Source organism: Stegodyphus dumicola, chromosome 1 (genome assembly GCF_044657685.1).
Source record: "Stegodyphus dumicola isolate Sdum_Otavi_A_Nest chromosome 1, ASM4465768v1".
Lineage (NCBI taxonomy): Eukaryota > Metazoa > Arthropoda > Arachnida > Araneae > Eresidae > Stegodyphus > Stegodyphus dumicola.
The window spans coordinates 157,121,812-157,138,273 of NC_140768.1; the positions used below are offsets into that span (position 1 = coordinate 157,121,812).

Here is a 16,462-nt window from a genome sequence, read left to right on the forward strand (position 1 = left end):
ATCAGACAGAAAAATGGTAAGGACAGGCATCAGAGCCAGTGTGGCCACATCACACAGCAACCATTATGAATGGCAAAATTTTTAAAATTTACGAGAAACATTAAGCAGCAAAATTTTTAGAATATAGGCAGGTACCAGGTAATAGAATTTAGAGCCTCCAAAGATGGCATGGAGTTGTAAATGCATAGCTATTGCCCTGCCACCCCAAACACTATAGGGCCAAAAAGTGTGATCCTAGCCAATATCAATATACAGTACAGTCTTTAATCCGGACGTCCATAATCCAGACCTCAAAGCTAAACTCAAAGACCTCAAAGCATAAACTTTCTGCGCACGCGTAAACGCATAACCTTTACGCATGCACATAGTACGTTTATGCATGCGCATTTAATGTATAACGGACGGTATACACTAGGCTAAAATTATCTAATTGTCTATTTTAGTTAATGTTGCAGATTGTGTTGTTTCTTAATCTTCTAATTGGATCCGGCTTATTATTTTTTGCAGACTGTTAGAGCAATTTTATAAAAAATAAGCTTGAACTTTTGATTATGTCAAAAAGTGTTTCTGATTCTGGAGCTGTCAAAGGATCACAAAGCGAAAGCATGTTTCGATATACTGCTTCCGATAGTGAAAAAAGTGACAGAGAGGTTATTGAAAATGAAAAAAATTTTATTGACAAGTTAGTCGGTATTCTCGACACACCAATTACAGGACTTGAACAGTGGAACTGAACAAAAAATTGTCCGTTTATAGAATTAAAGTGAAAGTATTAGCACAAAAAACGAAGCAACTTAAACAACTTACATTGAAAGAAATGTTTAATAAAGTAAACAAATGTGCTGTTACTGGCTACAGTGTGATACCCTAACTAGCAGGCATTTGAAAGCGACATGCAAAAATCTCAGTTATTTGGGAGAAAAATCACAAATATGGTACACCTCTTTCGTTTTGTTGAGTAATATTATATTCTGCATTCCTAGATTTGCTGACAAAGGGGAGAATTTTTCTAATATTATTTTATTTTCTGGCTGGTGGTTCAGATATTATATCATTCTGGATATTGGACATCCAGATTTTAAACTTTGGACTGCATTAAGCATCACATATAATCATAAAAGCTTGCTTTTCTTCAAAGTATAGAAGCTCACAAAAACAATTTAAATGCATACACACCTAAAAGTCTTAAATCTTAACTGAAGAGAGGTTCTAATATTCCAGGCTTTGCTTATCAATACAAGTTAAATTACATCTCATAATTTTCATTCTATTCATTTAGTAAATACATTCTAATTTAATTTGGTTTTATCTCCTTAGATTTGATTAAGATGGATAAGTTTTAACTAAACAAATTCTCATCTCTAAAATATCACCAGAAGGTTTGGCTATTAACAAACAGCATACTCAAAAGTTTTTCCCTGAGTTACCTACAGCACAGCTGCCGCCAACCTGAAATATGAGAAACCATTAGTTCTGGGAGGTTTTTGCATTGAAGCTATTCAAATATTTATATGTTTCCGATGTAAAATATATTAATCACAGAGAAATCTTGAGTAAAGAAGAAATCTTGAGTAAAGAAGAAAAGCTTTAATTTAATCAAAGCATTTTTAAACATGATGAAAGTAATAATTAATGTATATGCTATTACACAAATAAACTTAGTAATGTACCACTTATTGATTTAAATAAAATTAAATACAAATATTAACTGATTAATCATTTCTTGATCTTCATAAAAGATCCTACAGAAGATCGAGAAAATTCAGATCAAACAGAATTTAAAAAGAAAAATTATGCTGAAAATAACTGGGACGCGGAAATGCAATTTGCCTGTTCCCCCCCCCCATTAATTCATTAAATTTCATATATCGCCAGGAAACATTTTTTTCAGCAAAGGCTAAAAATTAAAAACCAAGAGATTCAGTGACCTACCAGGAGAGTGTGAGATGAGATGAAAAAGCACGAGTCTCCCAGCAGGAGCTAATTTTAACTGATAACATAGTCTCTGAATGTACAAAATCAGCTTTCCCAAACAAATTTGTAGATCAAAGTAGGCAGACTTACCCTCTACTTGTCATAAGATATTCAATAATTTACATTTCTAATGAAGTAGACCATTATCTGAAACACAGGGTTGCCATTCAAACAGGAGAATGAAATTCCCTGACTTTTCCAGGTGTGTTTCAAGAAAATTCCAGTCTATCCGCGTAATGTACGTTGGCTGTGCTAAGAGGTAAATTAATTATGGTATTACTTCTATTGTGTAGCAAATTCACTTAATTATTCAATACATCCCAGAGGACATTTATTCTTAATTATTCTTGGTATACTTTGTTTGATAATTTTGTTTACTTTTCCACTTAAGAAACTTAATAAAATTTAAGATATATACATTGGATAACAAATGCATGTTTTATTTAATTATAACTCATGATCATCACCAGTTCAACACGAGGCTAATTGGTCCTTATAAATCACAACGCAATGCTAAATAGGTTAGATTTTAAGCAAATTTAATTTGTGTGAGGTATGTTCTTAAAAGGCTCCTTAGCACTTGAAAACACAAATATAATTATAATAGTTGTTGTTTTCTCCACTGAAGATTGAGATTAGAATCTTCCCAATCTGGAATAAAATAAGGCTTTTTTTGCAGACATTCTGCAGCTAAACGAAAGAAAGAAATCTATTTTAATAAATTGATGTATTTTATATTATTTCGCAGCATACATAAGGAAAAAATATGTGCATTAAATTTCGTGATGGTATGTCATCATACTGCTAGAATTAATTTCAGAATTATGCCAGAGAAAATTTCCTGAAATTTGGAAATATTATTTACTAATAATAAATAAATTTAGAGGGAAGAAGCAACATTAAATTATACGAATAACATAAAAAAAAAGATAATTACTTAAAAATTGTATTAGAATAATTAACGATATTTTAGCGAATATAGTTATATTACATGGTTAGCCTAGATGACTGATTACTTTTTTTTTTACTGCAAAATGGCAAGGTATTTATTAAAAAGAAAAAAAAAAAAAAAAAAAAAAAAGTTTAAAAAGATTTTGCAGTAAAATTCTAGTATACGGTTTGGCACGATTTTGAAAATTGTCGCGAAGACCAAAATGACCCGCTTACTGCGCATCAAGATGTCGCCAAATCCCATTGTACCATACATGGAGATTATTCTAACCAAAGAACGCCTATGTAAAGAAGAAAAGGTTCCATACAAGTAAAATGCTATTACGCCGCTAGAATGCGGAGGGAAAATTTGCCAAGGGATTTGGCGACGGAACTGGCGGCCAGAATTTCCTTCTCCGCGATGTGTACAGGAAATTGAGAAACACGTGTTAAGAAGAAACGTTCTTTGACAAAAAAGAAAACTACGAAAATCCGTTTTTAAATTATTGTGAAAAATCCAAGAAGAAGCGTTTTATCAAAGGACGTTTCTTCTTGGATTTTTCGCAATAATTTTAAAAACGGATTTCCGTAGTTTCTTTATTTTTTTTTTTCCTGAAAATAACTAATCCATGAATTAATTTACTTGCGCCAAAAAATATTTTCTTTTCCTTTAGAGTTTAACCACTTGCGCTAAGACTAAACTTCACGGTTGCGGTGCCGTGCGCTACAATATAACAAGAGGTAAAGTATCTCATTTACGCCGCTCCGCATCTGCGAGTGCAATCCAGAGCTGTAACTCGAGAAATAAACAATCTCGTTGTTAGGCGACATGTGCACCACGTTATTTTCATTTTTGCGATAAATGCTTATCGACATAGTGTTCACGTCCTTCGTGGTTTGAGACAAAAGCATCTCGATGTGTGTGGCACGTTTTTTTAGCACAAGTGATTAAAGAAATTTTAAACGATATTCATTTTATGAACTCTTGATAACGTGAACTTCGACACCGATTTCGAGCTTTGGCGACAGATATATCACGCATGCACAGCTGTTTCCCTCTATGATGGAACGGAGCCACGTCTGTTGCAGAGAGGTTTTCCTTCTTTACAATACATATTCCTTGATTCTAACCTCCATGGTACCGTATACTAGGATTAAACTCATTTTGTTTTATACGAGAACAAGTACTTTTAGTTCATGCATGTGATTCCCGAGAATACTGGAAACCAAAGGTTGCGGGAAACTTGCTTTGCCTTTCTAAAAGACAATTAAATTGGAGCTGCGAAAATTGGCTCTATGCCAGCTGCCCGAATGACACTCACGTGATACACAATTCGCAAAAAAAAGTTATCTCTTTCGACTTCGGCGCAAAAGGCGGGATCGTTGTATGAAATTCCCTGACATTTCCAGATTTTGACAAAAATACTTAAATTTCCTGACTTTTCCCTGAATTTTTTGGTCAATTTTCGAATTCCCCGACTTTTTCCAGTTCTCTCGGTTTTCCAGGTAGCGTGGCAACCCTGGAAACATTAAGCCATTTGAGATTTCGCAGGTTTTTTTTTTTTTTTAAATTAAAGGTTGGGATAAAACCAGGCAAATAAAAAATGGTTCTTTTCTCTCTGAATGCAAAAAGTTTCAAGAGTCTAAAAACAGCTGGTTAAAAATACTCAGCTTGATAAGCAGTCATATATTACAATGCATACAGATAAGCACACACATAAAGCATATAGAGATAAATAATTTTATGCAAAGTATAACTAAATCTCGCACATAATGACAATTTTCTAAAAATACTTACAACTGGAAACTGCTTATAGAGAGGTAACCAACAACTCAATGCTACTACACCAGCCAAAGGTTTCGTGCAACGAAGAGCTGAATATAAAGCAAGAGCTCCACCCTGAGAAAATCCACCAAGTGCAATTCTATGTGAAGGAATTCCCTTCTCTTCTTCATTTGCTATCATCTGAAATACTGCATTACAAAAAATAACCATAAATACAAAATGAAGAAGTTGGCATAATGTTTTTCTTTATTTTAGATGTTTATTAATCAATGCTTAAAACAATTTTAATTTAAAACACAAATATAGTTATTAAAAGTTTAAAAGTGCTCACATTTCACTTTCAAATTAATTCCTAAATTATTCTGTTTGTTTTTCAAGTGTATTTCAATACATCAAACAACGCACTGAATTTTCTACCATGTATAAAATACATGTCTAAAAAGAACTAAAGAAACTATTAATCAATCGATACACTACAGCATGAAAATTAATTGAGACAAAGTGATTTTTTCATAGATTTTTATGCTGGTTTGTATTTAAACATTTTGAATTCCACCGTAACATATAAAATATCAAATATGAAAATTAAGAAACATATTTATTAGGACGTTAAATGATGGAAATGCTTTAAATTATTCAATACAATCATAAATGTAATAATTTTGATCATAACTTCAACTATAACAGTATAATGGCTAGTTACAATAAAAAATACTTAAGTATTCATTAAACATTTGGCCTCAAATAATACGTCTGATATGCCATGAAGAGATATTAATGTCAAAGTATATATGAGTATTTCTCAAATCTTTTGGATTTATTGTCCATTCTTACTGAGTGCACAATGCCCCATTGCACATCTAAATCTGTATTTAAAAAATGTGTTACTTTTATTTATTAAATATCATGTTCTTTGCACTTAAACAATAAAATCCAAATTTTCCACAGGAAAATTTTGAAAAAAATTCAAATTGCTTTAAAAACTACTGTTAGAAACTTGAGAGGAATTTTATATACAAAATAAGCACAGTTTAATAAATGGCTAACAGAACAAGAAGTTACAGATTGAATAACTGTTTGTCAAATGTAGAAGTGTGTAAAAAAGGATACAGAGGAGTATTTCATCAAAAAAGGAGAGAAATTAGAAATTCAAAAGATTTAGCACAAAAAACTGGATACCTACAAAAGCATTCAGAATGTGAGGTGGAAAGAAAATTGTTAATAATAATAATAAACCACTACAAAGCAAGGAGCTTTCCTCAATCACAGGAAACTCAGATCATAAAATCCCTGCCTTACCACATGCACGAAGAAATACGTATGAAGCCTACTTCCAGTGCAGAGAGACATTTTGGCCTTTGTCGTCCACAAGGGACAGAAAGATTTAGGATTATTCGTATTACAGAAAAGCATACAAAGGCTATTTGTCTACGAGCTCGGATGCTTTCCTGGAGAACTTTTTAAGGGAAACTCGCTTGTATTTACATAACATGCAAGAAAACCCATGTAAACTCTTACGCAGCAGTTCATTCACTGAGAAATGAACACAGGTCATGTTGCAACTCAACTCTTGCTGAGATCCGATGGCTGAGTGACGTCATCTCGAACTATGAACTCTCGCTAGAGATCCAGAGAACCTGGAGATGAGAAGTCGCACGCTGCGTCATGCGAACATTTAAACCTTTTCATAATGTAAATATTCCGTAACCCATTTGCGTCTTCATTAAATATGTTTGTGTAAAGAAAGTATTAATCATTTATGGATTATCGCTCTCAAGATTTGCAGATGGAGTTGCACAGAGGACAACAACCAATGGCCCTGGCAGAACCCATTTGAACAAGGTAAGCAGTTTTGTTTTACCTTGATTAATTAGTTAGAAGTAACGATAACGATAGGATATAAATAATAATATTGTGGCACCCAACATGGGGCCATTGGGTTGAATTTGAACTGAACTGATTAATCGATTTTGCTTAAGCAAAAAACATGGATTTAGAAAAATTAAAAAAGAAACGATCTGCTATAAGAGCAGTTATGAGGCTGATAAATAAGATAGAAACAGAAATTGCTAATGAGGGGGATAAAAATGTAATTGAAGAAACGGTTGCTCAGTTAATTAGTAAAGAACTAATCTTAGCAGATAATGGTATTAAAGCTTTAATTGATGTAACAAATTTAGAAGATGAAATAATGTCTAGAGAAGAGTGTAAAATTATTATTTGGAAATTACGCGCGAAAATATACTTAGATACTAATCCACATAGTGCTAATTCTACTTCATATGGAACTGTCACTGAATCACAAAACAAAATTAAACTCCCCAAATTGGCCCTGGAAACATTTTCGGGAAAGGATGTGTGCAGTTGGCCCGGGTTTTGGGCACGATTTGAGACAGCTGTACACGAAAACGAAAGTCTACATGCGGTAGATAAATTTAACTATTTAAAGTCAATTCTTACTTCAGATGCAGAAACTGCAATACAAGGGTTGACGTTAACAGCGGAGAATTACGAAAAGGCTGTGAAAATATTAAAAGATCGCTTCGGACGCAAAGAGCTAATAATAAATACCCACATGAACAATTTATTAACTCTGACTCCGGTTAAAAGGTCTTGCGATGTGACAGCACTTCGAAAATTATATGATCGTTGTGAAGTACAAATTAGAGGATTAGAATCGTGTAATATTTTACCAGATTCGTACAGTACCTTATTGTATCCGATATTAATAAAGGTGATTCCGAATGATTTAGCACTAGAATTTAATAGGAAATATGAAGATGATAATCAGACAAAAATTACGAAATTGCTCAATTTTCTAAGAAAAGAAATAGAAAGTCGAGAATGTACAGGATTTTTAGTTAAGCCAACAGATTTTGAAGTAACTGAAAGGAAATCCCATTTTGAAAATAAGCGGCAGTTTCGAGAACGTTTTCGAGACAGCGAAAGAAATCGGGATTATAATAAGGGTAGAATTCCTTCAGCGGCAGCGTTAAACACATCACTATCTAATAGCTGTTTATTCTGTTCTGAAAATCATACGTCAGAATCATGTCAAAAAACTGTGCCAGAGAAAAAGGAAGCGTTATGGCGAAGTTGAATTTGTTACGTGTGTCTCAAAAGATACCATTTAGCGAGGATGTGCAAATCGAAATTAACTTGTGGTATTTGCGATCGACGACATCATATATTGATACATTCTGACGAAACGAATGTGTCAGACAAGAGTCCCGTCCAAGGGGCAGTAGTCTCTTCTGTTTCCGATTGCACAACTGCAAATAACTCATTTCTTCTGACAGCACGAGCTGAAATTATAAACACAGGCAATTGGTGCCAGCAAAGCTTTCGCTTGTTGTTTGATTTAGGATCACAGCGAACATTTATTAGAGAGGACATCTGTAAGAAATTAAAACTTCCCATTATTGGAGAAGAAAAAATAAAAATATTCTCTTTCGATTGCAGGACGTCTGAAGCACAGAATGTTAAAAAAACCAGGCTCATTTTGCATAATTCGAAGTATCGATATTAAATCAAAATAGAAGCTTTAATTATTCCTGTCATTAATGGATCACATATTCATGAAATAGTTAATATTATTAAAGAACAGGGCATACAACTTTCTGATGAATGGGGACAAAGGAATAAACCGCTGAAAATTTCTTTGCTGATAGGAGCGGATTTTTATTGGAAAATAGTTACAGGTAAGGTTCACAGACTGTCTAATTCCTTAGTAGCGGTTGAAACAAAATTGGGTTGGACCATGAGTGAAACAGGAAGGGCTTACGAAATTTCCTCAACTAATGTGAATACGATGAAAGTTGTGGTTAATAATAATAAAGATACACAGAACGAATCACTGTCTAGTTTGCTGAAGAATCTCTGGAAGCTTGATTCTATGGGGATAAATTATGATTCGGATAAGGAACTCGAATTAGAAGATAATTTAGTTTTCGATAATTTCAAAAGATCTGTGAAATTTGAAAACAATCATTATATTGTGCGCCTTCCTTGGAATCATAATTCAAATGAGCTAGGAGATAATCTGGAAATTGCTAAAATTAGATTTAAGAGTTTAAGTCGTAGATTTCAGAATAATCAACAGTTCTATAACAGATATCGCGAAGTAATTGATAAGTACTTAAAAGAAGGAATCGTCGAAGAGACTAACACTGGAATTGGACCAAAAACGCATTTTATGCCGCATCAAGCCGTTATAAGAGAAAACAAGGAAACTACAAAACTCCGTGTGGTTTTTGACGCTTCGTCACATGCGGAGAATTGTTTGTCATTAAATGACTGTTTACATTCAGGTCCCAAAATGTGTCCAGACATACTGGAATTGCTCCTTAAGTTCCGTCAAAATCGAATTGCGTTTACAGCTGACATCGAACAAGCATTTTTGCAGATTTCTCTTGCTGAGGAAGACAGAAACGCAGTCAAGTTTCTATGGAACGATGGTGAATTAAATGGAACCAAAACAAAGGCTCTTCGTATGACAAGGGTAATTTTTGGAGCAACATCTAGTCCTTTTCTTCTCAGAGCAACTCTTAATGTACACGCTGACAAATACAAGTTACAGTATCCAAACGTATTTTCCATGCTAACTGAAAATATGTATGTTGACGACTTAATCGCTGGAGTAGATGAAGAATCAGAAGCATTCGAGGAATCAGAACATATTAAACGCATACTGAAAGAAGGTGGATTTAACATGCGGAAGTGGAAAACGAATGAAACAAATTTACAAAGGGTATGGAATGAAGAAGATTCTTCACACGATTTGACTTGTTCTAAAGTATTGGGATACATATGGAATAAGTCAAATGATACATTTTTGATAGAAATTGAAGATTTGGTAAAAGATGCCAAAAGGATAGGTAACATACCCACTAAAAGAGAAATCTTGAGATTTGTAGGACGTTTCTTTGATCCACTGGGGTTTTTAAATCCATACACCATTCGAGCTAGGATTTTATTACAAGATTTATGGGAACAAAAGATAGCATGGGACACTGAAACATCAGAAAATCTCAGAAATAATTAGCAAAGCTGGTGTGATGAATTAGCTCATATTTCTAGTTTGGAAATACCAAGACATCAGTTTGTAGATGCTGGGAAAAGGGATATAAAGGATGGTCTACAGTTACACTGTTTCACAGATGCGAGTCAGAAGGCCTATGGGGCTGTTCTGTATTTTCGTTATTCGAAAAATGGAGTCATTTATACATGCTTCATTACATCAAAATCATGAGTAGCACCTTTGAAAAAATTATCCCTTCCCAGATTGGAATTGATGGGTGCTTTGATAGGCTCCCGCTTGTCAAAATACATCCAAAAGAAACTTCGGGACATTGATTTAACTGTATGTATGTGGACTGATTCTAGTATAATGTTACACTGGATTAGAAGTGATGTGAAATGTGGAAGCCATTCGTTCAGAACAGAGTGAAGGAAATACAGAAGAATTCGGATGTCTTGAACTGGAGATATACGCCTGGTGAACATAATCCAGCTGATTTACTAACTAGAGGTGAAAATGTCAAACATCTCAAGCAGAATAGCGCATGGTGGGAAGGGCCCACGTGGTTAAAGGAAGAAAGGGAACACTGGCCAAAACCGAAATTATGTTCCACAAAGAACAATGAAGATTCCAACAAGGAACTAAGAAAAACATCGAAGGAAGTTTGCGTAAATGCATGCGTTACCGAACCTTCCGAAGATTTATTTAAACCCCCAAATTACAGCAATTTACATCGACTTTATCGATTTACTGCATGGTGCTTAAGGTTCATCAACAATGTTAAAAATACCTCGAAGTTATCAGGAGGTTTGCAGGTTACCGAATTGGAAATGACAGAAACTTATTAGATCAAACTTGTTCAGGAGCGAAATTTCACAAATGAAATACGGGCATTAAAGAAAAATGAGGAATTAGGTTCAAAATCAAAACTGAAGTCCCTTAGTCCATTTGTAGACGGAAGTGGTGTAATTCGTGTTGGTGGACGATTAGAAAATTCAAACTTGGATTAAAAACAAGCACATCCAATCACATTGCCCGATAAAGATCATTTGTCTGATCTAATTATTTTTCACAGTAATCAGGTGCTAGGGCACGGAGGACTAGCAGATACTTTAAATCAGATAAGAGATAAATTTTGGTTGCTGAAGCCTCGTAGGAAAATTAAAAGTATTCTGTACAATTGCAATGTCTGCAAAATATTTCGAACTAAACCTGTCATGCAAGATATGGCACCTCTCCCACCAGACAGACGCCGAGAAGCCTTTCCGTTTGAGAACTCCGGAATAGATTACGTAGGTCTACTGTACGTCAAAAGTGGAAAAGAATTATCTAAGACATACGTTTTACTATTTACCTGTGCTGTAACTACAGCCGTGCATTTAGAACTTACAACTGACCTTTCCACAGAAAATTTTTTGCTTGCATTTAGACGGTTCATAGCGAGAAGAGGTTTATGGTTCACTCTCTGAAAGCTCTACTGAAGATAATTCTAGGCAAATCATCCTTGACATTTAGGGAATTAGAGACATTCATAACAGAAGTGGAAGCTATATTGAACTCCAGACCATTAACATTTACATACTCGGATCTAGGAAAGCCAGAATCTTTGATCCCTGGTCACTTCTTAATAGGAAGACGATTACTATCATTGCCGCAAGGAAGCTCTAAATTAACTTCAACAAAGGAGAGCCTTACACGTCGATTTAGACATCAACAGATACTGGTAGAAAGAATCTGGTGAAAATGGAGGCAGGATTATTTGATGAATTTAAAATCTGCTCATCATTTCAAACTGGCGAAAACAGGAACCTGTTTGAAGAAAGGAACTATTGTATTAGTGCATGAAGATAAAATTCCACGGCTGATGTGGAAGATGGTCATCATAATGGAAGTCTTTCCTGGAAGAGATGGCAAGGTGAGAGTCTGTGAAAGACCAGTGCAACTACTATATCCAGTGGAGCTGGAATGTAATAAGGACAATTACAGCAATTGTCCTTCCGGGCAAGAGGATGTTGCAACTCAACTCTTGCTGAGATCCGATGGCTGAGTGACGTCATCTCGAACTATGAACTCTCGCTAGAGTTCACGAGAACTCGGAACTGAGAAGTTGCACGCTGCGTCGTGCGAACATTTAAACATTTTCATTATGTAAATATTCTGTAACCCATTAAATATGTTTGTGTAAAGAAAGTATTAATAATTTATGAATTATCCCTCAAGATTTGTAGATGTAGTTGCAAGTTGCACAGAGGACAACAACCAATGGCCCTGGCAGAACCCATTGGAACAAGGTAAGCAGTTTTGTTTTACCTTGATTAATTAGTTAGAAGTAACGATAATGATAGGATATAAACAATAATAGGTCAAATTACCAGTTTTCAGGAATTTTATCATTATTTATTAAACTGGTGGGTTAGGGGAAAGGAAGAGTATATGGCCTCAGTCAAGTTATTCAGTAAACCTTCAAAGCCTAGTCTCCAAAAGCAATTTAGAAGAAGTATTTATAAACATCTGCCAAACACAGAACACAATGAAAATGTAAACGAGATAATAGCGAATCGTGTAATCATATAAAGAAGATATACCATAGAATTTTGCATATTTGCATAAAATAAGTGAAAATAAATAACAGTACAGTTGTAACTGCACTACTTGACACTAAAAGTTGCCTGTTAAAAGTATTGATTGAAACTAAACTAAATTTCAGAATATCACAAAAGAAAATGAATTATTTAGACTTAAATAAACTAAAACCAGAACAACAACCACAGAAAGAACAATCTCAAACACAGAAATAAAGTGTTATAGGTAAAGGTATTATATTTGTCAAAATAAACTATTGTACACTATCAAATAGCTGATGCATGATAAGGTAAATCAAATTAATCTACCACACATTATACAAAGGTTGTTCAAGGTTGACCAGGACTTTTATTTCTTCAGAGAAAACAGACAGCACAAGAAGCACCAAACTATGTCAGCTTTTCAAAGTATTCTCCGTGTGCGTCGAGACATGGTTGCCATTGTTGTGGCAGCTCCCTGATTCCTTTGGCGTAGAAAGAACTTGGTTGTTGTCGTAGCCACTGGAGGACATCGTTCCACAGTGCTTCATCTGTGGCCAATTTCTTCCCTCCCAGATGGGCTTTAAGGGGTGCAAACAAATGATAATCACTGGGAGCTAAATCTGGACTGTAGGGGGGGGATGGAGCAGAACTTCCCAGAACATTCCGGCCAGAGTTGTTGTCACATTAGACATGTGAGGGTGGGCATTGTGTCATGAAGAAGAATGAAATTTCCAGAAAACATCCCTGGTATTTTCTTGCGAATGGATTTTCGTCAGCACCACACAACAATGTGAAGTAATACTGGGCATTAACTGTGCTCCCTTCGTCCAGAAGATGCACATGGATAACACCCTTCATGTCTTAGAAGACACTTGCCATGATCTTTCCAACGGACGACTGCATTTTGCTTTTCTTGCGCAGTGGGGAACCTTTATGGCGCCACTCCATGCTCCTTCTTTAGGTCTCTGGGGTTGAATTATGCAACCATGTTTCATCATGGACTGCAACAATTCATCGCCTTTGGCTCGAAACCGATTCAGAAGCTGTTCGCAGACCACCATATATGACCACTTTGACATTTGCCTTTTTAGAAATGACATTTGCTTTTTTAGCAATCAACAATAATATTGATTAAGAAAATGAATAAAATGATAGCTATGGCAATGAAACAATAAAATCGAACCTTGTCATCAATTACTGTGCCACAACAAGCAGTGTGAATAATCATGAACAGCAATTACATAATATCAAATGAGAAAAATAGGCTAGAAATTTGAAATTTCTCTCATTTACTAATTTTTATTTACAATGCTTTAATTTGTCATACTTCCATAACAGATGAAAATCATTCTGATTCAATAACAACAAACAAGTTGTCTTCCCCCTCCCTTAAAAAAATACAGAGTCATTTTTCAGGATTTACATCATCAGAAGAAATGAAGACTGCAACTGAGTGATTTTTGGTAACTTGCAGTTGAGGAAAACAAGTGACAAAAGAGTTGAGGAAAACAACTGACAAAAGACACCCATTATAACTGTCAGTAAATTAATGCTGGATTGTCCAAGGTACTATGCTTTATTTCATTTTACATTAAAGCTGATTTTTAACACTTTAGCATAATTTTTAAAATCATAATTAAATTATATTAATTTGAAATATTGCTCTCTAAAGTTATAAATCTTACATGTCAAAATAAGCAATAAAAAGTTTCAGTTTTGGATCTTTCTCTCCAAAAAAAAATTGAGCCTATAAGCAGATTTCATATTGGGAAATAATCGGTTTCAGTACTTTTTTTTTTTTAGTCTGCACTGTTTTTTCTTGCGGGACGGGAATGAGCATTAGGAGGTTAAGTAAAACTACAAACATGTTCAAAAGAACATAATACTTCATACCAGCATAAATATGTGAAATTTCCCAGCATTAATTATCTGTCCTAAGGCATGCTAAATTACATGATTACCAGCTTCAGAAGCTCTTTTGATTCCTTCTTCATCTTCAGGACCATCTGCATCTAGACTCCTTAAATCAAACCAGGATGGCATTCTATACCCATTATTTAAAGTAACTGGCATTGTTGGTCTACAAGAAAAAATAAATAGATATTAAATCTGAGATTAAAATCAATTAAACGACAACTAAGAAGTAAAAATGCAACATATAAGCAGATTTGATTATATTCATTATCTTTCACTCTTTTTATTATTTTAATAAGCATTCAAGTAATATATTAAAAAATACCGATATAATCACAAAATAAATTTAAAATAATTACAGAATAAGATTTATTAACATATAGCAATGTTAAGAAACTCAAGATTTCACCCCCCCCCATTACGTAGACAAGCTTTAAATCCTATGTTGCTGCTGCTTCTAACATAATTAATTATACTAATGTGTATATCTAAAAGATATTTATTAAAAAAATATAAATGTAATATTCCTAATGTGTGGAGATTAAGTCTCTTTTCAATCCCAGTCCAGAAAATCACACATCAAGTTTGATAAATATTATAAGCCATTGCAAAGGGTACATTAAGAATGTTCTTCTGATCGGTTTAATTTATGTGATTACGACCTCTATTTGTCTAAGAGGAGGGATGCCTTTGTGGAGGACTTTCTGAGGGTAACTGGCTCGTATAAATGTTACACATGGGAAAAACCCATGAAAAACCCCATGCAGCCAGCCTGTTCGCAGGATTTGAATCTCAGACTGAACTACCAGTCTTTGGCAACTTTACCACTCGGCTGTTGGTGAACCCATGTTCTTCTGAAATGCTTACCCTTTATTATATGCTTCAGAGGAAAATGCTCACAAATACATGTTTTCAAAAAGAAATCTCATGAACACAGGATATTAATGAAGCAACTGAAATTTTGCTTTATATCAGTACAACTTATTAAAGCTCACTAAATTTGCTTTATGTTGTATATCCAATTATAGCTCTACATATCGATTGCAACTCTATATATTCCAACTGCAGTAAATAAGAATGCAGTTTGATTTTGGCGTACAGTACGAATGGAATAAATCTAAAATAAAATGCAGTTGATATTTTCTGAAATCTTAAAAAATGTTTAGAACTTTTTGTTTTTTTGCCATAAAACAGGAATATACTTTTTGTATTTTACATAAACTGTTCAGACACAGTCTCAGAATGTATAAAATATAACTTTAATATATGAGATTACTACAATATAAAGTTAATTTTGAATGCTTTTATTCTTCGAAGCATTATTCAAAGATTTCATTGCCATAAAGATGCATTTAATCTCTCTCCTTTAATCCTTCAGTCAGCATGTTTATCTGTGAGATATAGTTCGACTGCCTTAGCCACAATCATGAGTGCAAACATGCATGCACCATTTAGACCAATTTATTCTCAAAATAGGTAGATGGAATCATGTCGTAGGGATTTTTTCCACTCTTATTTTTCCCTGTTTATTTCAATGGCATCCAAAGGGCACAGGCATAAGAAGACAAATTTACTTTTCAGTAATATAAGCTGAAAAGCTAGATCTATGTTGGAAACATATTGACTGGTTTCCTTTTTTTTACTACAAAAAGAATATAGTTCCATGACTTTTAATGACATCAACTTTAAAAATAAGCGACGAAATACAGATTGTTCATATAAAATTCATAAATTATCAAAAGAAATTTTCAAAATTCTTTACTTCCGCGGTTTCCTCAATCAACCCTTCAGGGATGGTTATCCGAACATTGTTAGCTCAGGCAAACCTGGTTACCAGCGGAGCAACAAAAAGGCCTATGTTGGATTGGGACAAGAGAGGCTATGTGGTGTGCATCACTGCCCTATAGCTATACCCACTCTCGGAAGGTTCAGATCAACCCTCGGGTTACCTCCCATAAAATGGTGGGTTCTGGAAATATGATTCATCCCAACCTCAAGGGAGCACAACTACTCCCAGAAAAATATGACTATTTTGGTCCCAGTTAAATATATCCTCCGAAATAAATTTCCAAGCTTCATTAATCAATGCCTTCTTCATTTTTTGTTAATTCTATATGGATAAATTACAAATGATAAAGCTGTTCAGTGTATCTTCATCAGCAGAGTCTGGGATTTAGAAGATAAGGGCTGAACTGCAAGTGGATTTAATATTTGAAAACCTAACCAATCAAAATGTCCTCTTAATTATATACTGCTAAAAGGAAAGAAAGTGCA

General features: G+C 34.3%; 1 protein-coding gene across 1 annotated transcript in view; it reads right to left on the bottom strand.

Annotated features, from left to right (window-relative positions):
• The window catches only part of Apt1 (Acyl-protein thioesterase 1), a 59,709-nt gene that overhangs the window by 20,573 nt on the left and 22,674 nt on the right, over nt 1-16,462 (bottom strand). The window contains exons 5-6 of the mRNA XM_035374973.2: nt 14,236-14,354; nt 4,703-4,878 (exon numbers count right to left, since the gene is read on the bottom strand). Coding sequence (XP_035230864.1) covers nt 4,703-4,878; nt 14,236-14,354 — 295 coding nt within the window. The remainder of the gene's footprint in view (nt 1-4,702; nt 4,879-14,235; nt 14,355-16,462) is intronic.